The 27,803-nt window shown below is 44.2% G+C and overlaps 1 protein-coding gene and 1 long non-coding RNA gene across 8 annotated transcripts in view; one reads left to right on the top strand and one right to left on the bottom strand.

The window, feature by feature from the left end:
* The first annotated feature begins 228 nt into the window (after window positions 1-228).
* zeb2b (zinc finger E-box binding homeobox 2b) overlaps window positions 229-27,803 on the top strand; it is a 112,089-nt gene continuing 84,514 nt past the window's right edge. For 3 of the 7 annotated variants that reach the window (XM_035636711.2, XM_035636760.2, XM_035636746.2), the window contains exons 1-2: window positions 24,429-24,726; window positions 26,168-26,306. In XM_035636711.2, coding sequence (XP_035492604.1) covers window positions 26,234-26,306 — 73 coding nt within the window. In that variant the 5' untranslated portion in view covers window positions 24,429-24,726; window positions 26,168-26,233. Of the gene's footprint in view, window positions 360-16,842; window positions 16,913-24,428; window positions 24,727-24,827; window positions 24,904-26,167; window positions 26,307-27,803 lie in introns of those variants that run through there. The other 4 variants (XM_035636778.2, XM_035636789.2, XM_035636729.2 and 1 more) reach the window with 3 other exon arrangements.
* Window positions 24,373-25,555, bottom strand: LOC118312329. Its single transcript, XR_004794210.2, has 3 exons — window positions 25,188-25,555; window positions 24,886-25,034; window positions 24,373-24,433 (listed from the first exon to the last, which is right to left on the bottom strand). It is a non-coding gene; the product is annotated as an uncharacterized LOC118312329 (long non-coding RNA).

Raw genomic sequence — 27,803 nt, forward strand, 5'->3', positions numbered from 1 at the left:
ACGCCCAACAACCATGTAAACCTTTAGTCACACAGCAGACCTGACAGCAGTAAAACTTTTAAACAGTCAGCCAGCTCTCTGTGCTTTGGTTTGAGAGCAAACACATGCGCAAAAGAAAAAAAGAAAAAGAAAAAACAGTCAGACTCATGCTCTTTTTTTTTGTCCTCCCTCCGTTCTCCACCTGCAGCTCGCCGCGGTGACATCATGGATTACCTCACCGTGAGAACATGTTCACCAGGGACGTGGCCTACATGCCGACACTGGACTCTGTCCCGGGTCGCCCTGGATGGGTGCAGCTTGTCGCATCCCAGTCCCTCCTGCAGGAAGTGTCGCTGCGCAGCGCGCATAAATCAGACGGAGTAAGTGGGACTCAGTAACTGACCATCATAAAGTGCTTCCACACACTTAAAACAAACAGGCAGGGTCCGCTATCCTCCTGCGCCGCGTTAAGTCACAGCCAGGAGAGCTTTTTTACGATCCTCTTGTAAATGTAGTGAGCCGGTGTTTTCAATTAAAGTCGACTCTGAGGTGAGTTTCTACCCTTGATGTGTAAACCAACCCCTTAATAAGTTTTCATCGAGTCGTATCTCTCGAGTTAATGCGAAGAAATATGCCCCGCGAGGTGACGGCACCGAGGTCGGCCACACAAGAGCAGGTCCAGCTGTGAGGCGAGGTGAGGGCTCGACGTTAGCTCTGGGAGGATGTACTCCTGCACGTGTGAAATGAACTCACGCCGCTGTGGCCCAGCTCTCACTGCTACTCAGAGTACACAGAGTATCATTCTGTCCGTCATCGATGAGTTGACGGAAACTATTGGGTGCACTCCGACAGCTTCCAAATTCTCCATGTGCAGAGGCGAGGGGCTGGCGAGAGGCGGGAGGAGGAACACCCCAGAGTTTTCACAGTTCAGGGTTTTCTCTTCAGCTTGTCGCTGTTTCAAATGACCTCAGAGCGACTGTGTTGAAAGCTCTCGTGATCCGTTTATGAAAAGTAAAAGGCACTTCAGAAACGTGCATCTCTGTGTTTCATATGTTTGTTTTTTTTGATTTGGTGATTTTAGTTTTTCTTCGGACGGTCATTTTCCAATTCTGCCTATATGTTTATGACATTTATCCACGGCCCAGTATAAAACCACTCCTTACTACTTTTCTCTGAATGCGACTTCCTTTCACCAGCTGAAAGTGAATTTGTCATTTTGGTAAACGTGGTTAAACGTCGTCGCAGTGAAGTGGTTTCTCAGAGATGGAGACAAGCGCATACAGTATGCATCCTTATCCTGCCCTGGACACTAATGGAACCAATTCTGGCCAAGTATTTCAGTTTCCGTTCCCCTCCTGGTCTTTGGTGTGTTTCCTCATTGATCAGAACAGCTGTGACCTCACACACTTTTACATAGACAAAATATGGAACCTTATTGTTTAACATTTTATTTTTTAACATTTTTTAACAAACTTTCAACTATATTTTCAAAGAATACAAAATCCCCTTATCTTATTCTTATTTAACAATTGCCCAGAAATATCACTGCGGGGGCGTTACTGCATGTCTTCAATAGCGGCTGCAGTCTGTATTCCATGTTTTAGCAAAATAACAATGGTGGCATGCTACTTTGTAGGTTTGCAAATGTTTTACTCTCTTAAAAATCTTTAAAAAACACCACAGGAGAAACTCAAAAACTGCGGAATTGTATGTTACAAACAAGATTTTGTTTTTTTCCGGCTCCTGAACCTCCGTTTCCATTTCCATATTACAAGGTTTTGCTGCTGACAGAAAGGGTGTGTTCACCTTTGACATCCAAACAGGCATCAGCACATGCAGTCCGCCTGTTCCCGACTGCGTTCATCACCCTGAAAGCGCGTCTCCAACCATCCCGCAGTCAGCTTTCACCTCCGCAGCCGGAGGGAAGACTGATGTTATTACCTTATCAAAGGTGGAGGTGTCTGCAGCTCCGGGGGAAAACGAAAAGAGAGACCAGGGGAGAAGGGGGGTGGGAGGGGTGGACGGTTTTCCTTTGACTGGCTGGCAGCTGATGGGACACGGGGCACATTTATCCCTCGCCGCCGGCTTATCAGCGGCGCCTGTAAATCTACCTGACAGGTCTTTACAGGTGCCGTTAATCCCGCTGATTCAATTCATTTGGCTAACTGTTAGGATATAGCCGCTCTCCACGGGGAAGATCAAACCCCTCGCTCCATTCTCGCCGCGTTAGTTTGCGTGTCCTCGTGACGGAAAGCCAAATCCACTCTCTCGAAAACGCGGAGATGAAAGGTGTAATGCAACCTCGGCGGCAGTCGGATTATTCCTGCAAACATGTTTGTGCTTCTTTATTCGATGCACACTGGGTTTGGCTTCTTCCTGACTGTTATTTACAGAGGACAGATTTGCTGCGCAGGTGCGCCGTTTTTCAGCGGCGCTCCGCTTCCCGCTCCTGTTCATTTGTAGCTCGGAGCTGCCCTGTTAAACTGCACAGCCGCGGAGGTGCTGCTGCTCAGAGGTTTTACTCATTTCTCTGACCAGATATTTTTTGTATTTGTTTGGGGGTTCTTCTGAGATGATTCTCCCATCAGGTTCCCCCATTAGTTTCCCCTTAAACATTCACTGCTCTTGAATGACCGATGTGGGTGGCAGTTCAGAGGTCCGACTCCCAGCAAGGATTCTGTCGTGTCTCTGTATTGTTTTCTACAAAACTGAAAACCGCTTTCAGATTCACTATCAGTGAACTGTCAGACGGTGCGCTGCACTTTCTCAGTCTGCGTTCACATTGTGGAAACTCGCGGACGACAGACAAAGTTGACGGAGCAGCCAGGTTTTGAACTTTTCACCTTTGACACCTTTCTGTTTTTTCTGTGCTTCCTCATTTCATGGGCTCTGCCTCGTCAGACACAAGGTGGCTGAGAGTTTGACTCTCATGATTCATTCATATTCATGTAACGGAACAAACTTTGCAAAATTGCAACTGCAACAAGGGGTTTTGTAATAATCTGACACATAACTGATTGCCAAAGCCTTTCCCTTCCCAAGTCCCAACTAAAGAAAGCACAGAGGTTATGTACAGCAACCTTGGAGCTGTTGGTGAGGCTCCAGAAACATCAGCTGTGCTGAGCACAGTCATTTTGAGCAAAGCCCTCCCCTGGTTTTTACATCGCAGTATAACAACCTTTGTCTGCTCATCACACCGTTTACTCACTTCCTTCCGAAATGCAGCTTCAAGCTTCCAGTCAGTGATTCTCCAAGCCCCCCCCCCCCGATCTTGAGAAGGCCAATGGCGAGAAAAAACCCCCCACAAAAACAAGAGTAGATTGAATCTTGGCAGGTTTGCCTGTTTAAATGGAGCGGTCACCTCCGCTCCGGCTTCCTGCTCCAAACATCAAGCACCGACCTTATCGTTTCCTCGCGGTGATTAGGTCGCTTCCTGGTGACTGGATCACAGGTTCAAGTTCCATTATGTTCACTGTGGTCTTGAGCAGTGTTTCTCAACCTTTACTTAGTCATAAAGAGATGAGAGAAAAAACTGATCTGGACTGCTTCTTTAGTACAGGTGCATGTGTAAATGTGTTGGTGTGAACTTTATAATTTTCCTGCATTCTGATAATTCCAAAGAGTATGACTGACTATTGGAACATAAAAATAAACAGCTGTCAATTCCCCAAGAATGATCAGTCTTCTTGGTTGTTGATAGGGGAGAGAGGGGAGAGAGAGAGTCCCGTACAGCAGTACTGGGACTTCTACCAGCCACCCTCCACTCACATGCCTGTGTGTCTAACCTCTCGCCCATCGCTGCCCCCTCAGCGAGCTGTTTTCCTGTGCTTTCTCCCCATCTCTGATGGGACGTCCTCTCCGCAGTTCGGAGCTGCGAGGGGCGTTTATCTCTGACCCGCAGGTTTGGCCCCGCTGTCTCAGCTGCCAAAACAGCCCCATTCAACATTGTGCTGAGTTCATCAATGCTCGGCTGACACACACACACACACACACACACACACACACACACACACACACACTCTCTCTCTCTCTCTCTCTCTCTCTCTTACACACACACAGACAGGGTAACACATGCACACACTGGCACACTGCAAAAAGTGCCCCCCATAAAATGTACACTAGTGAGATACTTGTTTTTACAAGTTCATTCAATTAATCTTTGCCGCTTTTCTGAGCTGATCTTATCAAATCACCTGTCGGTCAAAAATATGCACTGGATTGTGATCTTGGCCTTTCAGCGAATGAGTTTCTGTAGTTCGCACAAATTGGAAAACACACATTGGAAACGTCTCGTGGATACATTGCAGATTGTATTATTCCTGTAATGGAACATAATAATAATAATAATAATAATAATAGCAAAAGGGATATTTTCACATGTTTAAACCTAACAAGATATTTGTTTGCATCCAAAGAAGATGTTCTTATTTCATGTAATATTTTTCTAGTTTGAACTGTAACTATAGCTCAAATTTAAACAGATTTCATTACCATATGACTCCAAATAATTATTTGTAGTATTGATAATTCTGATAATAATGAAAGTCTTCTATTCTGCTTGTTTGGCTCAACCATTCATAGAAATTGTAACCATAATTTAAAACAGAATTAGTAACTTTTGCAGTTAAATAGCTGTCAATTCTTTTTCATATTGATTCATAAACTCTTTAGTTTTCTTTAGTTTTTTTTTTATATCTCCCCGCTGTTTGAGCGAATATACATATCACAAACTTCTTTATAGTGTGCGTGTAACACACACACACACATTCAAATGAAAATACCACAAACCCCAGGCAGGAAAGAGCTGCACACCCTCAGTCCTTTTGGCTGGATATCTAGGGACCTCATTGACAACTCCTTCCCCCCTCCGTCGCCTATAGTGCCTATCAACCTCCGACAGGTCAGGTCCTTGCGCGCACGTACGCAGAGGTCCCCGACGCGCGACCTCTCCCCTGTCACAACTGTCTCTTGACTTCGCAAACCCCTTTTATCAGAAAACCTGAAGCGGCTCTGACAAAGCCGAGGACCTGCCAGAGACTGACCCCAGTGTATATTTAGCAGCAGCTTGGCAGTCGCCCATCCCAACTGTCGAGGCTGTCAGAGCCTCGCACACAGACCCCCCCCCCCCCCCCCCCCCCCCCCCCTCCCCACACGTACACACACACACACACACACTTATGTTTGATTATGTAGAGAGGGAGTCACACAGGATACTTTCATTGTTCATTTAATTGCATGTATTCAGGTAAAGTCACACTTTTGACTCCATTAACTCATCAGCCATGTTTCTCATTAGAATGATGACTCTATTCAGCTGTGACACCTGAGCGGACAACACAACACGGGTGTTTTTGTGACACATTGTCAGCGTTACATCCGCTGCAATCGCCCGTTTGTTTTTGTTTTTAATTAAGGCGTCACAGTGTCAGAAACTGGTGTGAGACCAGTCGGTGTCCTGGCAAGGTTCCCCTTAGGTGACAAAGGCCCGATTGAGTTTTCGGAAACCCTGTCAGTGTTTTTTGAAATCGCGTCGCATCACGCGTTTGAGGAGATATTTCACAGATTAGCGGGTCTTTAATTGGCACGTTGGACAAACCCTTTTTGTCTCGCACTCACGAATACTTTGTCTCTCCTACTTGGAAGTTCTCACCAACTCTGGCTTGATAGTTCTGGTGAAGGTCCCACACACCTATCAGCTCTTCCGCTGCAGCTGAACTTGAGATTTGCAGTTTCAAGTTCTTGTCTTTCCATATTGATATGGCCTCATTAAACTACTTCCAAATTACCTAAACCTTTGCATTTCTATAATCCCAGTCCCTCGAACACTCTAATACCCCTTTCACACCAAAATTACTGTGTAGACCCGGGTTTTTTAAACGCAGGTCGTCCGGGAATTGGCCTCTTTCACACTGCGAGCAGACCAGGTTCTGATGATCGTGTAGTGACAGTTGGCGGCCATAGATGGCGGTAGAGAGCTGTGCGCGCCATAAAACAAAGAAGAAGAACAGTGTAGTAAACAACCGAAAGCATGGTAGTTAAAGTGCAGCCTGTTTCCTACAGTAAGGGTGAAATAGGCTCCGGTGTATTAGAAAACATATTAGCAACCTTCGCTAGCCATGTTTGCATGTCAAATCGATGCCATGCGACATGCGATTATCGCAGCGTAAGGAAACGCATGAGGTCTCCCTCGCTTACCTTGGAACCATAATGCATTGAGCAGCAGCAGTGCAGTGGTGCAAACTTTGAGCTTTAGTTCGTATTTTAACTCGTAGTCGCACATATCCCTCAGTAAAGAGGATGGTGTGAATTATTGTTAAGCAGCATGAGGTGATGTGTCTTATTCCTTTTTTTCTTCTTCATATTTCACCTTCCTTCTTCTTGCACTTGCTCTTATTTCATTTACTTTTCCTCTTTTTCCTTTTCTGAGCCCAGAATATGTAAAGTCCATCTTCCATTAAAAGTCAAGAACACAAATGTGGTTTCTTGTGAAAGCAGTTCTTACCAATGTTAGTCTAAAAATACACTTATGTTATAATAATGGTAAAACATAGGGCTGGAATGAACTAAAAATATATCTTATGGAACAGAGGATGACACTTTCACATCAGACGTCAACTGAAGACAGGAACAATTTCTTTGACGAGATGCAAAATACAAACATTTCTTTGCAGTTCGACGCGGTGCTCTGTGTGTTCAAAGTCTTCCCGATGAGTTACCTTACTGGCCTGGGTGAAGTTCACGCACACTGCATTTCACTTTTCCCCTTGCAGCCCTCGCTCTGGCTGAGCACCACTGCACTGCTTCGCGGGAATCTCAAATTGAGCCTAATCGGCGCTCCAGTCACCGTGTTTAAATGGTCATTTCGCCAGGTTAATGGGATTTCCGCTGAAAGGTCCACGCTCGACGTCCAAAGTGGTCCAGACAATCGCAATGAGCTCCGAGTCAAGTGTGATTAACCCGCTGACCCGCCTGTAGCCATCGCGCCTCGCCTCGCTCTCAGCTCCACTGGAATTGTGTTCCGAGTCAAGTCAGATTTACTTATTAGGATTTAAACACGGATGTGAATATGTCTTTAATCCATGTAGTTTATCAGAAATACTAATATGTTTTTTAAATATCTTCCGGGTGCAGCTATAGTCTGCGTTATTACAAATATAGTCTTATTTTCATTGTTTTGACCCTTAACGGGTTAATGGAGTTTAACAACCAAAAAAATCCTAGTTGATGACTCTTTGTCATTGGTATGGTCAGGATTATTATATGAGGAATTTTTCACAGCAAAAATCATGCATCAAATTTTCTCAACTCTACTTGAAGTTTATTTGTTGTAGTCACAAACTGCGTGCTGTTTATTTCAAATAAAAACCTAGAATGCAAACTTCCCTCTGATACAGTAGCCAAGACGATGTCCCTCTTTTGCAACGAAGGACATTGTGCAACATTTCAGGGGTTTCAATTCCGCACAAAGTTCAGTTTTGTTTTCTTTCTCTCTCTAATCTGTCTGTGATTCCTCCCCACATTGCGTCGATAACATCAACCGCCGCAGTCTTGTAACTTTAACCCATAGTATGTTGTCTAACTACCCAACCCCTGATAATAGAGTGAATTCTTCCACATCGATCCACGCGGGGCCTTCGCGGCGGTAATCATCCGTTTGTGTGGGTCAGTGTCTGTAATGATTTCTCTCTTCTTCTGCCCTCTGACCTCTCATGTGGTGTCATAGTGTGTGTGTGTGTGTGTGTCGGTGTGCACGGTGGTGTATTATTGTTGAGCATTAGCCAATGAACCATCCTTTCACATGTCAGGGAGGCAGAAATGAGCGGTATTATCACCTCTGATGGCTTCCTCTGACTCGGAGTGTTCGCTTCTCTGTGATTCGGGGTGTCAGTGAAGCATTGCTGCCTCTGCATGTGTGTGAGCACACTTTCTTTTTTCTTAACCTTTTTTTTATCTGGTGAAGACTTCCTGCATGCGACAGTGTTGTTTTCTGGTGACTGCAAAGACAGGCCTGAAATATACAAGTCATGTGTCAGCTCTGAGGAATTCCTCAACATTGGCATTTAGTCATGTTAACTCTTAATAGCTCCAAAATACTGAGAATACTGAATATATATTCAATAATAAAGGTAAAAGGTGTGTATATTTCCTCATTATTCAATAGACATACCTGCATCAAAGCATAACACAACAAATCACCTAATTTCAGATCTCAGATTCGGCTTCGGTAGAACACACATTACTTATTTACCGCACGACCCTGTATATTTCTGTATAACTCCCATTTCCAGGCACCAACGGGGAGCTTTAATTAATCGAAAAAGACTTTTCAGTAATAACCTGCTTTGTGTTCACACCATCAGGAGTTAAAGATATCAGGTAATATCTCCGGAGCCCCGAAAAAGCATGTAAAACATTCTGTCAGCTGAAGAGATAAGACGCACACACCTACTGTCCATGGCAAATTGCCATCATTTGTTTTAATTTAGGGCTGTTTGATGTTTCCCCACTTGTCAGTGGATATCTCGTTTGGGAGGAAAATCTTCACATGTTCACGTCAGGCGCTCCAGGCAACGGATTCCTCCTCCTCCCCGTGTTTTTGTCAAAAGTAGCTTGCTTTCGAAAATTAGGGTTGATTCTGTGACAGCTACAGTACACGTTGTGAGAACTAGGTCACATAGTATTTAGTATATACTTACTTGTGCTTAAGAGAGGTTTGCTCATGCCCACCTAGTGTGTGAGGGAGAATGTGCCTCAGTGTTTCCACCAACTCCTGTCACTGAAGGCTTTTAGTCCAAATTAGAATGAGTGTCTTCTCCGATGTATTCATTTGTATACACATATTACTATTGCATAATATGTCTTAAGAACAACTTGACATGTGATGGAGACGAATGATATTACAGCTGCAGATGTTCAGGTTATGTAAGTCTATCTGAAGGTCTTAGGCCGCGTGTGTTCGGACCTGGCATTACCGCGCGCCTCTGATGGCGAGTGAACGGCTCTCAGTGCGTCGGTTCACACCTGGCATTATAATGAATTTTATTCATGGAAAATCAATATGTGGCTGTCAAAATTAATACCACGGCATTGGCCACAAATAATCAATGTACAGGAAACAGTGAGAAGTCTATAAATACTTTTTTGTTCATTGTGAAACTGGGGCGGGGTCAGGGGACGTCAGCTGAGGAGACAGTCCCTCAGTGTGGCCCGGGACCGTCACATTGGGTCCCAGACCACCTCAGAATGTGCTCTCAGTGATCAGATCTTGACTACGTCCACTTTTGATTGGATGACTCAGATGTGTTTCGTCTACGTAGCATGAGCTAGAAGTTAGAGTCAGCTATCGTCAGCTTTTCAATAAGAATATGAACATCAGTTGCCTTCAGTATTATCCTACTGAATTGTACTCATGTCCATCTTTGCATAAGATATCCCCCAAAAACTGATTTGAGGAAGAAAGTACGCTGTTCTGGTGATCAGCAAATTCTGTAATCCTCAGTGTTGGGTTTCCCACTGGATTGAATGGAGTGTTGGTGATTTGTTCTCCCGTTCTTCTGTGGTTCTGGACTGAAACCGCTTAAACTCTCCACAGAGGAACTCAGCCGAGCGGCTGGAGTATTGAAAAGCGTCTCAGATAAGACTCCGGAGCCAACTCCGCTGCGTTCGGCTACTCAGGTTTCGTTAACGGCTGTGTCTCGGAGCGGGGTGACATAATATTTGACAGGCGATGCCAAGTGTGAGAAAACTGTGTGTGTTTTGTTCTTCTCTGGGGCGTGAAGGTATTAAACCAACTGGCAGGATTGACTAAGATCATGTCGACTGATGGGCCAGAACAGATGCACAGGTATACATACACACACACACACACACACACACACACACACACACACACACACATAGTGCTGTGTTTCATTGGCTGTTGGTGCTTCATTCCTAGATTGTGGAGGGGTTGTTCCGTCTTTTTGAAAATATCATTTTACACAGGGATCAGATTGTTGGGTTCAAAATTTTGAATATTTTTTGTATTTTCCTCCTTGTAAACCCCCTGTTATGTCACTTGAGTATGGGGGTTTTGACGTGCAGATACTCTCTCTAAATTTTGCAGTCAGAAAATAACGCCAGCAAAAATTAGATTTTCATTTTCAAATAGTAAATTATCCAAATAACTAGAATTAAAATGTTAATGTTATGTTATTTCAGAGTTACGGGAGAAGAAAAACGTTCTTGGGCTGTAAAACATTAAAGACAACTGTTGCGAAAGAAGAACAAAAAAAAAAAAAAGCTCTTGAAATACTTCACTTGTGAGGACTTTAAGTGAGGCCAATTTCTTTCTCTGTAACTCAACCCTGAAGTTGTATCCTGAAGTGAGAACGAGCCGGAATGTCATCACTTACACTGTCTGTCCTTAAAATTCCTGTGAGGAAATTCAGAAGGCAACAAGACAGAGAACACACACAATGTTCCAACACGCGGTTTCCCAACAGGTGCAGAAGAAGATCAAGTTGCAACACTTTTCTCCACCCCCCCCCCCCCCCCCCCCCCCCCCCCCTTCTCCTTCCCGCCTCTCTTTCTCAAATTAATGCCAGCGAGAGCGGCTTTACAGACATTTCTGACGTGTGTCTGTGTGTGTGTGTGTGTGTTTGAGTGTGAGTGTCTGAGGGGGTGAGCAGGAAGGAGGGGGGTTCTCTAATAACCAGGCAAGGTACACTAATCTCCGATGGCAACATTTGGTTTACCTTAAGCTGGAGGGACAGCTGTATTAAAAGCAGGAATTATCCTAATCAGTTCAAACTCCATCCTCCTCCCTCCCCTCCTCCCTGCTTCACCTCTTTGCATATAAAACTTCCACATTAGGCTTAAGAGTACAACGGCTTAGCCGCTGTTCGCCCTACATCTGTCTTCCCTCCGAGACAACCAATCAGAAAGGTGGATGGAGGGATGAAAGGAGGGAGGAGAAAAACAGGGGGGGTGGGGAGGGGGGTGGTTTCACGGAGGAAGACGGAGGCGAGAGAAAAACGACAAAAAAACAAGTGGAAGTGAAAGAGGAAGGAAAGGAGAGCGACAGAGTGAAGGGTGGAGGTGAGGAGATGAGAAGTGAAAATGAGTTGGCTTGGTGGAGCGACAAAGGAGAAGGAGAAGGAAACGGAGGAGACATCTATGAAAAGTCCTATGAAGTCGTTTCGAAGAGTAACTGAGTACACTTTTTTTCTTGTGCACAGATCATATTGCACTTGTCGACCCCCGTTTTACACAGCTACTTTACTTTAGTACTTACTACTGTACACAGTGTGTTCCTTTAGTGGCTGTAGTTTCAAACTCGATAGAGGTCGTCGGTGCATAAGTGGATCGTTATAGTCGCAAATAATCAAATGTTGGCCCTCTGCATGTCCTGGATAATATGAAAGTCATCGCCAGACCCCTCCTATACATATTCCTGTGATCAAGTTGCAGAGGGTTCATTCATTTCAGGACATATTGTATATTGTTGGTGCAGGTTGCCAAGCTGCATGTGACTATTGTATTATATGTACATATGTGTCTTAGTCCACATGGATATCTGCATGCAGTTAGAGGGTCAGATTTTGAAATGAGGTGGTGTCCATGTGCAGGTGATTTCCCCTCAAGTCAAAAAGACTTTAATGTTTTTTGTCTATTTTATTTTGTTGTTGTTGTCAGTGCAGGGATGTAGGACTCCGTCACATCCGAAAAGTGTTTATCTACATGTGAGGTATGTGTGTTTCCGACCTGTGCTGGCTGCTCTGCAAACAGCTTCTGTCTGACTTTTTTCTCTCTCTCCCTCCCTCTCTCTCCCTCTCTCTCTCTTTCTCTGTCTCTCTCTCTGTCTCTCCGAGGCCCTCGGCACCATAAATCCAACTGATTACTCCGCACCCCTTTTGCTTGACTGCACCTTCACAATCAGCCGTGGCCGCCAACAATGAGGCCCTGATGAATCAAACATCCATGGCATTAGTTTCACCTTGCTGCCCCTTTCCCATGCGCCGCCGCCTCTTTGTCAGGCCCCGGTTTGATGGGAAGGACTACTGACACTGGCTGCACCTATTGATAGACAATTCTGTAAAGACAGACCCCAACAACCCTACCAAACCCCAAATGCCCCCCCCCCCCCCCCCCCACCCCCTCCTCTTCCCCCATTTGCCCCCAAAAATAGGCGACAGAACTGGATTGGAGCATGGCACTGAAGCCCCTGCTGTCTGGTTTGCAGGACTCTTTGTGTTTAGTTTTTTTGGCTTTAGATGTGCTTTATCGCAGTGTCTCAATATTTGCCAAAACGTGTGCTGTCGTGAAGTAACCCTTCAACACGCACAGGTCAAAAAAAGGGCACCCACGCCAGGTCTTATGAAATCTTTTTAAATGAGTGGGATGCCGTTAAACTAAAATGTGTGTGTCCTCACTGGATAAAAAGAAGTGACAAGAATCAGGAAGTAGTTTGACTGTGGAAAGTATGAGTGTGGACGCAGAAAAAAACATTGACCCTCAACACCAGCAGCACAAGTTAAATACTGAACCCATGTCAAATTTTTACTGGACGAATAAGCGGCACAAAGGAAATGCGGTGAATTTACTTCTCCGTTCACATTTTGTGTGCAGCTGACTTTTTTACATTTACTTTTTTCTTTCGCTCTCTCAACAGAGGAACATGTCCTGTGAGCAACTTTAAAGATATTTCTCTGCAAACTTTTTAGATACGTTAGGTTGAGTACGAGGTATAGTTTTTAAAACAGCACAAGAAATGTATCTTCTCTCAGCACTAGTCGGAAGTCAAGCAGCAGTTCTTTATTATTCTCAGCAGTTATCACAGAGGTGTGATCCTGGGCGGTTTAAGTGGTGTTCGTCTGTTTCTAGGGTCTGTGTATAGAGTGTGCAGCAGGCAGCTCGGCCATGCTGTGCCATCGTATCGCTAGACGAAGATCAAACCCTAAATGTGCTGTGAAACGGTTTGGGGCCACTAACAACTAGCATGGAGCCTGGCAAACGTGAGTGTGTGTGTGTGTGTGTGTGTGTGTGTGTGTGTGTGTGTGTGTGTGTGTGTGTGGAAGGGAGAGTTGCTATACTGCTCAATGCCGTTTAACATTGCACAGCCTGAGCAGTGAAAGATGAGACATCCACATTTAACAAAACGAACACCTCTTCTTTTTCATCCTTTTATCATTGAGAACTGTGTAAAATCTTTGACCGTGGTTATATGCAAAACCTTTTGAGGAATAAAGATATGTCCATCAAAAAAGAAAGTAACCTTTGTTCCATAGAGAACATTTCATTAGAAGCTCCTGTGTAGAAACCCTTTCAAGCCTTTTGTAAAATGGTACTTTACGGCAGCGCATGGATTGTACAAGCTTACACTCAGGCTTATATGCAGTGGAATCATATTGTGTTGCACATAACACAGACATTTGGAGTATTTCCATGAAATAAAAAAAAATTAAAAATCCCTCTTTGTTTGGGATGATGGCTTCCCTTCAGTCTCAACATGTGTCCAGCCCAGGGAGGTTTAAATCTGCCCACCTGTCCACACACTAATCCTCCCAGCCTTATTACAAAACTGTGCAATTAATTAAAGGCTCAATCGCTGGGATTAGTAACCTACATTCAACCTGATACACATATAAGTAACTCAACTATTCGCAAAAAAGGAGTGTTTTCAAGGATTTAGGGGGAAAATGTCGGCTTCAAATGTTGCGAAATTCTCAGTGATGTTGAATTGTCGCCCGGAAACTGAGACAAAACACAACGAGCAGGGGGGGTTTTAGTGCAACAGCAGTGCTGTTATCGTATACAGTGGCATTACAGAGATTAAGATTATCTCTTCTGTATGTTTACGGCATAATGAAACAGGTCTGGTATAATGACCATAAAATCTGGATTAGGTCATTCACAGCAGAGAAGGGAATTTATCCAATGATTACTGTGAGCAGGCTGAGCCCAACAACAATCCCTGTCCGGGCTGACGTATGCCTGAACACCTCACACACACACACACACACACTCAAATATTCGCACATACACACCTGTACATATGCACACATGGGCTTTTGTACATTTTTAAATTGACATAACACTTTTTAAAGTTTTTCTTGTAGGATTGTGTTTTAGGATTAAGATTCATTCATTCATTCATTTCTGCCAAATTCAGTTATTTTCTATCGTACTCTAAATTATGTTATCTTCACGTGCTCATTCACGTGTGTGTGTGTGTGTGTGTGTGTGTGTGTGTGTGTGTGTGTTTGTGTGTGTGTGCGTGTGTGTAGAGCCGTAACAAAAGCAGGTTATGGCAGCACAGAAATGATACGGTGCAACAGATGATGGGCATTATCCCATCAACCTGCTGTTTCTGTACACACTCTGTCTCCTCTATGTTCTCTCTGAAAGGACAGCAGGAGTGTCTGTGTGTGTCTGTGTGTGTGTGTGTGTGTGTGTGTGTGTGTGTGTGTGTGTGTGTGTGTGTGTGTGTGTGTGTGTCTGTGTGTGAGAGATGGATGGGGTGGGGGGCTGAGGGGATCCTTTCACACACCCCAAACATACACACTTTCATGCACACACACACACACCCACACACACACACACACATTCTGCACCTGTCACAAACAGCCTGTCAGAACAGGAGAAAATAACTTGGGCCATGAGGACGAACTGAGGGAGGGGCCGTCTGTCTGAGCTGAGATCAGACTTTGGAGGCCATAACCAATCAAAGTGAACTCATTGAATTTGTTTTGTTACAAAATCAATCGCAGTAGTATTAAAGCAATAGAATTTTTGAAGCTTTCAGTACCTCAACACATGACGTCAGAAAATTCGGCCTGCGATTTATTTTTCTGAAACCAGTATTTGATGGATAGTTTCAGGGCCATGATGTAGCATTGGGATATGACAAAAGTTGTTATACTGAAGTGACATTTTTACTTTTGGTTGAAAATATGAAGCATGTGTCATATGAATGGGACCACACAGATTTGGCCATGACCATGTGGGGGTGTGGTTAAATGCTGTCCTGCCCAACCTGACTGATGGATAAGAATACAAGTTGTTGTGATATAAGAACAGAATCCGGCGAGAATATCAGCAAACACAGGAATATCTACTGTACCTGCGTACGCATGTAAATCGTGTGTGTTATGTACCTCATCAGAAGGTTAACTTCGCTGCCTGTAAATTCCCTCTGCTCCCCCCCCCTCCACCTCCACCGGACAATAGGCTCAGCAGTAGCCTGCTGATTGCCTCCTTTCAAATGGAAATGCCGGCCGCCTCTCTTCTGCCAGGTTCCCCCTAAGCAGTGTACAAATTACAGTTTACAAGGCGTGGGGTATAAAAGAACGAAAGAGGAGATAGCTAGAAAAAAAGAGAAGGTGAAAGGGAAGGTGAGCAAAAGCAGAATATCTTTTTCACTATTTTTTTCCCCCATTATTTATTTTTTTATTTTTTATTCAGCAAAGTGACATGTAAATTAGCCTTTAAGTGCTCCACTCGGGTACTGTGATCGTGCCCTAATTGTTACAGTCAATTGTGGACAACAGTCTCTTCAGCCCAGGCAGCTTTTGACAACAAGCACGCCGGGATAAAAAGACGGATCATTGACTCCTTTCCTAACACACACACACACACACACACACACACACACTCACACACAATCTTGTCTGTCTGTTTTACGTGGCTGCAAAGAAAAATGGCCAAACGCGAGAGGTGAAAGTGATAGCTTCACTCGGTATGGGTAGAAAGATGGCAGGAAGCGGCGAACACAACAGCAATTTGCTTCCTACACCCGCTTATATCAACATTCCCCAAAATCCTTTTGAGCGTCAAGATAACAAATGTCGCGGATGACAATGCAGGAAAGGATGGCGTGTCTAAAAATGAGCAGTGGAGGTATACAGTGCGCCCAGCAGACCGTGAACTGACTTTCTCCAAGTCCTGCTGGGCCATAAACTCTGGCGGAGGAAGAAATAGATATGTTTGTCGGAGCCGGCGCTGAGAAATAATGCAAACCTTTTGAAACCGCAAACGAGCAAACTGCAAACCCCGGAGTCTTATCGGAGAGGCCAAGGGTTCAAAGCTGACTTCTCTGCAAAGTTCTGCCACAGTTGGTGAAAAAACATTAGTTTGCTGGCGTCTATAGTTTATACTGTAGTCAGTGATCTCAGCAGACACTCAAGCACGTTATCACACTTGTTTTTGCCATGTTTGGAGGCAAATAGGTTGTGTGATATTAAGTTTGGTCAAACCCAATTACATCTAGGACTCCACAGTGCATACTTTACATTTCCAGGTAACGGGGAGGTTGCTTCATGCAGGTCAAGTTTCCAGCAACCATGTCTTTTTTTCCCCTCATTTTTTTATGTCATGCTGATAAAATGTTATATAATTATTTCATATCCAGAACCGTAACATTTGTAGTAGCCTTAATGAATCTCTCGTCAAACAAACAAATCGTGTAAACACTTGCAAATCACGCTTTGCGAATCCAAATCCAAAATCTTTGTCGTTTTAGTCTAACAAAGTTTTTCTCCAGAATTGTATGTCTTTGCAAAATGTTGATATTCCTTCTTTTATTATGGCATTGGATTTCCTGCATTACATTACCCGCCTGCCAGCCTGCTAATGTGACGACGACAGTAATGTTAATATTATCGTCCATGTTGCCGAGCCCACTAGTTGTATTTGAAGGCAGCAATCTTTCCAAGGAAGATATGGCAAACTTATTTTGGTGATATACTGTATCTGTTTTGTTCATGTACTTGCCTGTGTTTAAGGTGTGCATGTTGTAGTATTATAGTAATATTACACGTGATTGCAGATCTTGTTTTTTCTCATGCGTAGTAAGTTTATAGGCTCTTTTGATCTCTTTCACAGTGCAGCTGGTCCACGGGATCTGAACTGAGCGGAAAAAAACCTCTGAGTGCCAGACAAGGTTTCTGCAGATGTAAGTTAGATCTTTTAATTCTATCTTTGTGTCCTGAGAGGATTTAAATTCATATAGGGGCAGATATTAAGAGCATGCTGATATGCAAATGTCTGTCAAGATTAGAGCTACAACAATTATTCAAATGTTTGATAAATTATTCATTGGAGATGCTGTCAATTATTAATTTCAGCGGGCAATAAGGAGTCCCTTTTTTCCCCCTTCTTCTTCTCAGAGTGAAAAGTTTTCTCTTGCGATCTATCAGAATCACGATCAAAACCGTTTTTTTTGTCAAGTGCAGTGAATGTGCAGCATTTGTTTTTTGGTGGCGCTGGTTCAGAGACTGTAACTGGATGAAGCAGTAGACAGTTAGACAGTTAGACTTTACATTACATAAATGTGCAACATCCCTTTTTGTCTGCTTCCAAGACCATTTCTACAAATGGTTAAAGCTGCATGCCACAGCAATATCTCTGGTTTGATTTTAAACTTTGACCTTTGTTGCATGTCACTGCCCACTTCCTACCCCCCTTTCTCTCTGTGTAAAAACTGTCATATGAAAGCTGAAATGTCAGCACAGTCCTAACAAACATGCATTATTAAAAAAAAGCAAAGGTTCTATAGAGTAATGCAAACAAAATATGAGAAACACATGTCAGTATAGTGCGATGCAGTGCAACAGCGTGTCAAACTGCAGCCTCTACATATATAATAACCACACAGTCAAATCAACACCTTTTCTGTTTCAACAAATAGTGATTCATTAAAACCTCTATGAATGTCAGGGTTACTGCGGGGCTGTTGTTAAACTGAATAAACTGGCACCATAACTTATGCACTCTCTGCTTCAGGAAAAAAAGCTGAAGATTCATTAGGCAATATTTCAGCCCTCAGTGATAAATCTATCTAACGTTAAGATCACTCCAAACTTTAATACTGACACATAACAAGCTCCGCTTTCATGCCAGAAATCAATACGAGTGAAAGAGAGACTTTGTTTATCTCCGCGGATGTTTTGCTCATAATGATTTAGGTCTCTTACTTAATCATTTAATAAAGTGCAATACACATTCACATGTATCCATGAATACACAAACAGAAATATTAATTTTATAAAATAACTTATTAATAAGTTCATTGCTGACTTTGGAAATGGTAGTGTCACTCAAGGTCCACTTGCCAGTTTAAATTTTTATCTGGGGCTTTCAACAGCATCTTACTTTGACTGAGAAACAGGCGAATAAAAAAAAATCAAGACAAAAACAATTGTGCAATTGTATATGAGGGAAAAACAAAAGAATTAACAATAAATAAGGTAGAAAATAGGATAAAAGGTATCACTTGTGTGTCTGGTGATACTTATGAGTTTGAGTTTTTATTCATATTGCATTTCCAAACCTTTTTCTTTTGGAGCCACAACACATCTGACCCCATTTCCACAGCAGTAGAAGAAGCAAAACAAAGATGGCTAACACTTTTGTTTTCATGGTGGAGTCTCAGTTGAATAAGTGGTCATTTGTAGAAGCCTCTGCTCAGTCTTCAGCTAACAAGAGCAACAAAAAAAAAAAGAAAATCAATACTTTCTCGGTGTAAGCATTTGTTTCTGCCGCAATCTTCTATGCAGCGATCTTGTTCTCTCTGCGAGCTTTCTTGTCCAACTGAGCGAGATCAGAAGTGCTCGGAGTAGAAGAGCCTTTTTTTTCCCCGCTCTCTCTCTCTCTCACTCTTGCTCGTGGCAAATGTAAACTAAATTATTTTTTGCATGTTTGAGCAGTCCTTTGCAGATCACACTGCCTTCGCCTTCGCCTTCGCCTCTCGGCCTTTAATTGTCCGTCAATCTCTGGAGCCCTGTTGTGGCGTTGGGGCTCTCTCGGTGGCCATCACAGAGCCTAACCCCGTCGAGGGATGTTGAGTTTGATGTCGCGACGCTGTGAGAGCCGCAAACAAGCGCAGCGAGGAGCCGGAGAGGAGATGTGATGTAGGATACTACGGCTCTTCTGTCATGCATTCAAAAAACCTCGGCAAACCGTTATTTTAATTCGAGAGGAAAACAACTTGCTTTCAGCGCTGACGCACAAACTGCATGTGGATTCAACACTCAAGAGGCTGAACTGCAGTCACTTGACAGCTGTTTTGAATTGCAGGCGTTGTATATTTCAAAATGTCCCTCTCCGCTCTCTGGTCAGAACAGCTTTGTTTGATTTTCTACGTCGCATGAAGTGGTAATAATTGTATTTACACCAACTCCCTCGGCCGAGGGCAGATCGTTAAAACTTTCACACAACCTCTGTCTTTCCGTACACTAATTAATAAAAGATTGAATAAAGCAATGAAGTTTAACTTTTAGTTTAAACTTGAAGTTTAAAGTTACTTGGCTACTTCTACAGAAAATAGATGATTTTGACTGGGGGATGACTGCATTTCTTACAAAACTATATTGCTGCGGGAAAATCAGAATCATCACGGTGATATATTTCACCCCGAAAAAAAAATTGAAAAAAAGAAAGAAAATCCCCTCTTACTTCCTGTCTGAGAGGTGTCATGTGTCAAACCCATGCATGATGCAACCGCAGAGAGAAGCAACACCACCCAGCACACGAGGAGGACGTATTGCAGGAGTGGTTTGTGTTACTGTCGGGCTCTGCGGTTATATTTTATGATTGTACGCGAAAATTGTAATTGTAATCGGAGTTAATGTTGTTGAAACAAGGCTGTGTCCACCCCCCTCTAGGTGTCCATGTTCTTCAAAGCGGAGGGATGGATTTTTCACCACCTCCAGGTTTACACATTTGCACTCAGGACACTGGGCTAGTTGTTGCTGAGATTTTTTTTAAGGCCAGGAAACATGTCATATCTACTCATAGGAATGTACTGTACGTGTTTTAACAGGCTCTTAATGCACGTCAGGGAGCTGTGAACCCACCAAATACAGTAATCACTAAGGAGACTTTTGGTTTCCCATGCTGGACAAAATTCAGTTTGAGATCTTGTTCTTACCTGGAAAGAATAAATTCTCTGGAGGAGACGTTGACTCATGATTGTTTTGGCCTGGAAACATGACGGATTTGTTTTTGCCAACAATTAAAGGATTAACTGTCGGCAAAAAGACACATCAGCAAACAGAAGCCCTGAGCCAAAAGCATCAGTGATAGCATCACAGAACATGCAGCCGCGCATGTCTATCCCTGCATTACCCTGACCTTTGACCTCCTCACTAACCTCATCTACAGTTACGGTAAATTTGTCTGGTTAGAAAAGAAAATATCAGTATGTATAAACTTCTATTTTAAAGTATGACCCTCCTTCTCTTCCTCTTGCCCCACCCCCCTTTATGATGCATTGTCATCAACAATGAAACTCTGCTTAATCAACAAAGTGAGACACTTAAAACTGCCCTTGAAAAGGCACAATCTCATCCACATAATCCTTGAAAACCCCTTGAGGAAGTCTATTCTGCAGCCCCGGCCTGCAGCAGGAGGAGGTGTGAAGGCCTTTTAGTTGCCGGATCTGTGAGACACGTGTATGTTTTTTAATTCATATGAGGAATAAGAAAAAAATATATATATTATGAGAAAATGATTTTACTAGGATGTTGTCAGGGGCAAAACAAAATATTTCTTGATGTGTGATTTTGATCAGTCTTTTAGTTTCCCCCAAGAAAATGAATCAAATTAATTTCATTATATTCTGAATAATGAATTCAATGGCATCCGGCGCAGATGATCACAATGAATATTCCTCATATTGTAACAGGTTTGGTTGAGCTGCGGAGTGTTTTCTCTCTCTCTCTTTTTTTTTTTCCTTGAGATGAGGACTGGGCATAGATTCATCACTGGAAGCGCCACGATGTCATGTGACTCTCACAGATCTAAATTAGGCCAATAATCAGGGACGCCTGGCGGCGGAGTTGTTGAATGCACAACGTGTACATGCAACAGTGTTTCAGTTCCCGAGGCATGTTCTGCCGTGTCGTCCCTTCCCCTCGCTGCCTCTCTCTCTCTCTCTTTCTCTCTCGTCTCATTTTATCATGCACCAGCAATGGCTGCAAAAACAAAATGATTGCATGAAAGGATTTATTGTGGTGAATAAGACCCGTGTGTCCTTTCTGTCGGATGAACATTGACGTTCTCTTTAATAAGTATCACATATCAGACGGTCAGTGATGTCGACCGCCGATGCAATTGAAGCGAGGCTCTGGTTTCACACTGCAGTTAGACCTGCTGCTAATCCAGGTGTCGGTTTTCAGTGGACAGTTTCAGTGTCTCGTGGTGATGTACGGGCGAGATTTTGGAGGATTTTCCCCACTCTGACTCGACGGGGGAAACGTGGAGGTAACAGAACATTGTTGGTGTTGCTTTCACCTGACAAATTTGGCCTAAGGGTTTGATACAAGCAAAAACGTTAAGCCTTTTCAAAAGGATGTCATCATGCTGCACTGACCTCTGACCTCCATACTTTTGGTTGCTTGTTATGTTGCGATCAAAACTCAGGGATATGATCAGCTGTATGACTACAGTGCAAAGACATTTTTTTTGCTGTCAGAACACTCGAACGGTGATCTTTGTTATTGCCTCCCTCTTGTCAGATAAACTTTGGAGGCTGGCGAGACATTCGGTCATGTAACAGCAGCTGACAAAGTCCGCACAATATACAGAAGTAGTGAGTGTAACCCGACTGCTTTATTGAACGCACAAACAGAAGTGGTAATTAGACTGACAGATTCTCAAAATACTGCGAAACATTCCTGCAAACCCCGCTGCACCACTGCGTTTATGCGTTTGGTGCTGTCAAAAATCTTAAAGTGGGCCTCTCCCCACACACACACATACACACACACACACACACACACACACACACTGAGGCAAAGAGAGGTGGAGAAAATTAGGATTATAATCTTGGTAATCAGCAGTCATGCCTGGGGCGGACAGCTGCAGAACGGCAGAGCTCCAATTTAGGTGTTGGACATTAAAATCCATTAAACCCAAGTGAATTTCTTCATATTGATTTTTCTGGGGCAACATTTCAACTTCGGAAAAATATGCCAATGAGCAGAAAACGAGCTGCAAAAACTTGCATTTTTTTATTTCGAGGGGGAAAAAATAAGAGTACAACAATGAGCATCATTTACAAAATAGCCACAGTTCTTCAGAAAATATTTGTAAATAATTGTTAATGCAATCTTTTTTAATAACCAATTCAAAATAAAATCTCCAAAATATTATAAACCATCGTTTTCCCACCTAACTAATTAAACCACATTGACAACTTGCGCAACAACATGTTTCCATTTTTTATTTGAAATGAACAATCCAAGGGGTCGGCAAAAAAATATATGACCCCCCCCCCGCATACGATGATTTTGGTACCCCCCCATTTAAATCAATGTATTAATTAAGCACAAGGTCCCTCTATAGGTCACACAGCGACTGTAATCCGTTTTCACGGTGAATATGCGGCCCCACGCAGGAGAGTCTGTGTGCGTAAAAAAAGAGGCGCGAGGTGCCACTCCAGGCTCGCATGGATGAGTGTGTGTGTGTGTGTGTGTGCGTGCGTGCGTGCGCGCGCGTGCGTGCGTGCGTGTGTGTGTGTGTGTGAGAAGAGAGAAAGAGGGAGAGAGGGGGAGCTGGACTGCTTCGTTTACATGCTCGCGCCGTGGCAGTAAATTACGCATGACAATAATTCAGACAGGACCGGATCCACTCTCGACCCGAGAAAAACGGGAGCCATAGCAGCTTCACCCCGATCGATTTCACCCCCCCCCCCCCCTTAACCTCTGCCCCCTCTGAGAGAAACAAAGGTTGAACAAGGTATTTACGTAATGATAATAAATATATAAACATATAAGAAAACAATGGAAGTGATATTTCTCAGAAACGATTCTTACCAGAAGTTAAGGCTATATGTTGATGGGTGATTTCTTTTTGTCTGCATCTGATGTTTTTTTTTTCTTTCTTTTTTTTTTAAAGAAGGGGTGGGGGGGGGGGGGGGGGCATCAACCAGTTCAGCCCCTTGATTGATGATTTAATTAGCCATACAGTGGCGAGCTGCAGGAGGACAGGACACCAAATAATACTTTATTTACATAACCAATCACAGCGCTGCAAAGGTGGAGCTTCCTCTCTCTCTCCCTCTCTCTCTCTCTCTCTCTCTCCCTCTCTCTCCCCCTCCCTCCCACTGTTGCCAGTCAGACATGGCAGAGATGGTTGACTTCTTTAATAAATGCGGGAGCCCTGTTAAGTGGCGTCCAGAACGAAAAGAATCACCCTAATAACGTCGGAATATCCCTACGATGTCCTTATAATATTCCAGCAGGGACTCGCAGTGCGTCTGTGGCTCTCTGCGGCGACTTTACAGTCACTTTATTATACTTTATGGTATTTCTTCTTTTTTCTTTTTCTTTTTCCCAGGTCCCTTTAATATCATCAGAATAATCCCACCGAGGCTCCGCCATCTCTGTCACTGCTGGGTTAGAGTTTGCGCCGGGCACACTTCACGTCGCGCAGTTATTTTTGGGATTCTCTTTGATTCGTTTTCGTTCGAGGAAAACGCAAATAAGCACAGAGAAAAAATATTACATTTAAAAAGCATTTCTATTGCAGACACAGCCAGCAATGCACCTGCAGGCACATTGATGCTGCAGGTAAAGGCCAGGTTACAAGTAATAAAACAATTATTTAAGAAAAGAAAATCCACCTTAAGTCATCTATTCACTATTATTTCAAAAAGAATTATACACAAATTATGCCAAAGACGCAGAGACACTCCACTTGTTTCCAAAACGTTTTCAGCTTTTGCCAATAATTTCCTAAAAACCCCTGACATTAACAAGGACATTATTCTCAATACAAGAAAACCTTTAGCCTATTTCTAATCAACAGCAACTGTAGTCACACTTTGGCAGTTGTTTTTTTTTAACAAAATAATAATAATGTTTGACATTAAATGACAATCCCGAGGGACATTTTTTGCAGCGTAGATAAAAGCCGAACATCCCCATACCTTTTGCAGTCGCAGCCAATTACAATAACGAGCAATACGCGGAATCGCCTCCTCGCCCGCAACTCCTGCATCCCGCCGTATCAACCGTTTCCATATCTGCAAATTAAACGCAGTGGAAATAGAAATTAGAAGGGAAAAATGTATATATCCTTACATGATTGCGGCCAGCGTGGACGCGCTCCAAGTTTCTCCCCCCTTCTACACGGCCGCAAACACACACACACACACGCGCGCGCGCGCGCGCAAACACACATTCACACAAGCAAGAAGAAGAAGAGAAAAAAACCCAACGGTGTCGCCTGTTCCTTGCTCCGCGTCGAAGCCCGACATAGTTGGTTTCACTCAAAAAGAGAGGAGATGGAGGAAGAGAAAGGAGAGTGAGGCGAAGAAAAGAGGAGGAAGAGAGGGGGAGAAAAGAGAGAGGGAGGAAAAAAAAAAACCCCAACAACTTCACGTTCAACCCAGAAGATGCTCACGTTTTGGCGCCCCTCAATTATCCCCTCCCGTGAAGATAGGTGGCGTGCGTTTCAGGGGGCTTCTCCTCTGTGTTACATGGCAAAGAAAAGGAGGTGGAAAGAAAAAAAAATGTCATTAGAAGAGGCGTAACACGTCAGTCCCTACCCAGGTTTGTTTCCTGGAGTGGGTGTAAGACATCAGTTGTAAACCTGCCCTAGCAGGAATAGCGGTCCCTCCCTCCTCCCAACTATTTCTAAGGCTTTATTTCTAAGGCTTTATTATCACCGGTGGAAAAGGATCCGCTCACCGACGCGCTCCGGTATCATCCCCTCCTCGCAGCTCCTATCCGCAAGACACCTCTTTGCGCCCTTTAAAAACAGGTACGTGCCTCGACTCTTTTTTTTTTTTGTTTGTTGTTGTTGTTGTTTTGTTTTGTATTTATTGCCTCTTTTTTTTCTCTCTCTCTCTCTCCCGGAGAAAGCTTGGATAATAAACTTCGGCGCGCCCGCGTTTAGAGTTGGAGCTCAACTTCGCCTCACCTGCGCAGGTGGAAATAGGTGCGTTCGCGTAGCTTTTTTTCCCCCCCTTTTTTTCGCCCCCGGTGATGCGGAGACGTCCTGCCGGTTCCCGGGCAGCCGGGGAAAGTGCGCTTCTCGCTGGGCGTTCGGCGCCGCACAACACCGCTGTCCTTTGGAGGAAAAAAAAAAAGGCGATATGCATCCCGTTTTCCCTCTGAGTCTCCCCGGCTTGTTTTATATTAGTATCTGTGTGTGTGTGTGTGTGTATCATCCAGCCTGTGTCGCCCGACAACAAGCAGGACCTCTTGTCAATATTCACTTACCCTAATAACGGTATTTGCGCCTATAAATTAGCTGACGAACCCCGAACATCCCACACAGGCGACTGGAGTCTTATCGCTTTTGTTTATGCGCCATTTGTGCCTTAAAGATTTTTCTTTCCCTCTCTCTCTCTGTGTGTGCTGGTGGGGAGTCGGTTTGCACATTTGGAACAATTATTCCCCATCGTGCCATTTATGAACTGTGGACAAGAGGGTTCGGGTTGAGTTGGTGAAATCCTTGATTTTGCAAATTCTTCTCAGGCGAACTCGAGTGTTTTGTTGAAGTTCGGGCACTTGGACTCGGACCACACAGCGGAGGCTGGTCGCAGGCTGCGCCTCGTCCTCGCTCTTTGCCCGTCTGTAACGTGCGAACTCTGGATTTGACCCTCAAATGTGACAGAAACTCGGACGTGTTCACCCGATTCGCCTCATGCGCGCAACAAAAAAAGAAAAGAAGAAAAACTGTTTGAGAGCGCAAAAAAAAAAGCAGATCGTGAGCAGATCACACGAGTTCTGATACAAATGAGTGCCAAGATTTATAATATTTAATGTTTCGTCCCGAGTGACGAAAAATAGGAACGGCTTGAGAAACTTTTCTGAATGAAATCGTGTTTTCGCTGCAGTTCTCACTGGCGAATTGAATTGGGGTTTTTTTTTTACCAATCAGCGAAATTATAATTCCCTTTCCTCCTGCTGCTGTTTGCTTTGCTGTTAATGCCACTAAGCTGACAGCCGATCAGCTGAAAATCAAAATTAGATGGGCACGGATCCCCTCGCCGCTCCTTCTCATACTTTCACCCCCGGCTCTTTTTTTTTCTGTTTTACAATCTCCCACCGCCCCCCCCCATCACCCCCCCCCCCCCCCCCCCCCCACCCACCCACCGCCTCCCCTCCATCCAAGTTGCATTTGCAGTTTCATGTCCGCGTCCGGCGCAAGTGGACCTCCGTGCTAATGCCCACATTGTCGCTGTGTTTCCCGTCAGATATCAGGCTGAAATCAAGGAATCGAGTCCATGCGAGCTGCCATCTGATCCCACACACACTTATCAATGAAGCAAGAGATCATGGCGGATGGCCCCAGGTGTAAGAGGCGAAAACAAGCCAACCCGAGGCGGAAAAACGGTAAGAAAAACCAGGGGGGAGACAAATCCAGCAGTCGGCGGGAGGGTGTGTGTGTGTGTGTGTGTGTGTGTGTGATTTTGTGGGGGCGGGGGGGTGTCTTTGGATGCAAGCCTGGTTTGAAGGTTTCCACCGAGGGTCCGCGGCTGGTGCGCGCATCAGCCCTTTTTACGCAGGGATAACGGGACCGCTATCCAGGGGAGAAACTGTGCGTAAATGAATCCGGGTTGCAGCCCCTCTCCAACCTTTGGAATCTTGAACAAAACAAAACAAAACAAGAAAATAGCCGGTTTGAAAGTGTTATTTTCGGGGGATTATTCTGAGGAGGCTGTGATGAGGTTTGGGGCAAACTTGTGGAGGTTGGAAAGTTGGGAGTGTGGCGGAGCCGGCCGGTTTGTCGCCGGGACATGACCCGCCACGGTGGACTGAGCGGCGGTGACCCAGAGCATGGGCGGACGGAGAAGTCTCACCTCCCTCGGTGCAAAAGTCCAATCTCGTGGCTTCGCTCTTGGTGTGCTTGAACCCACGCGCTGACATGCGTGAGCCGTGACGTCTTCATCTGTGTATTGGCCTTTACATGTCCTCTGTTAAAGCGTGTTTTCAAGTCGTACAGCCCCACACTGTCGCTGTGTATAGTCCGGGACAAATTCAATTCACAGGACATGGCAGCTGGTTGCTGCTTCAATTTGTAAACTTGTGCGTTTTGGTTAACCCCTTATCGCTTGGGTTTATTGGAATGGAGTAATCATATATAAATAGGATGACATGTCCGATACATGCTGGACCTGGAGTGCTGGAGGTGGAGATTTGGTGCCTTTCTTTCTCCATTTGACTGCACACTTTCCCACAAGAGGCAAATCTGCAGTGACATTTCCTGGCCCCGTTATTCCGGATTATTCCATATAGGCTCCAAACACACTGGCGAACTGAAGCAGCGCGTGTGTGCGTGTGTGTGATGTGTGTGTGTGTGTGTGTGTGTGAAAAATCGAGGCTGTGATTCAGCTGCTCAGACGAGGCTTTTTATTTGCTTTCTCCACCACAGTTTTTTAATCGCTGCCCCCACAGGTTATTTATCTAGATCAGATTTCATTTATTGATTTCATACGATCAATAGCAGACAAGCATTTTGTTCCACACTAAATAGCACAAGAGCACCAGAGTGGGTGCTGGAGATTTCCAATATGTATGTACATTTGCTGTGTTTCATGCTTCAAAAAAAGAAAAAAAGAAAAATAGAATAATAAGACACATGTCGAGGTAGAACAGCCTGTTTAGCTGTGGCCACCTGTTTTGTAAAGGGGGTGGGGGTGTGGGGGTGTGTGTGTGTGTGGGGGGGGGGGGGGGGGGGGGGCTTGATTGGGCGAGAGGGAAAAAATCAGCCTTGGCTTTTGTGCCAAATGTTGCATTTGATAAAATAATATTCGCAAAGCAAATATAAATTTCACACCCTTAAACCTGACAAGAGGTGGCAAAAGCTTCGGCGGAATGTGTAAAAGAATA

The sequence above is a fragment of the Scophthalmus maximus genome, chromosome 1, assembly GCF_022379125.1.
Source record: "Scophthalmus maximus strain ysfricsl-2021 chromosome 1, ASM2237912v1, whole genome shotgun sequence".
In the NCBI taxonomy this organism is placed as follows: domain Eukaryota; kingdom Metazoa; phylum Chordata; class Actinopteri; order Pleuronectiformes; family Scophthalmidae; genus Scophthalmus; species Scophthalmus maximus.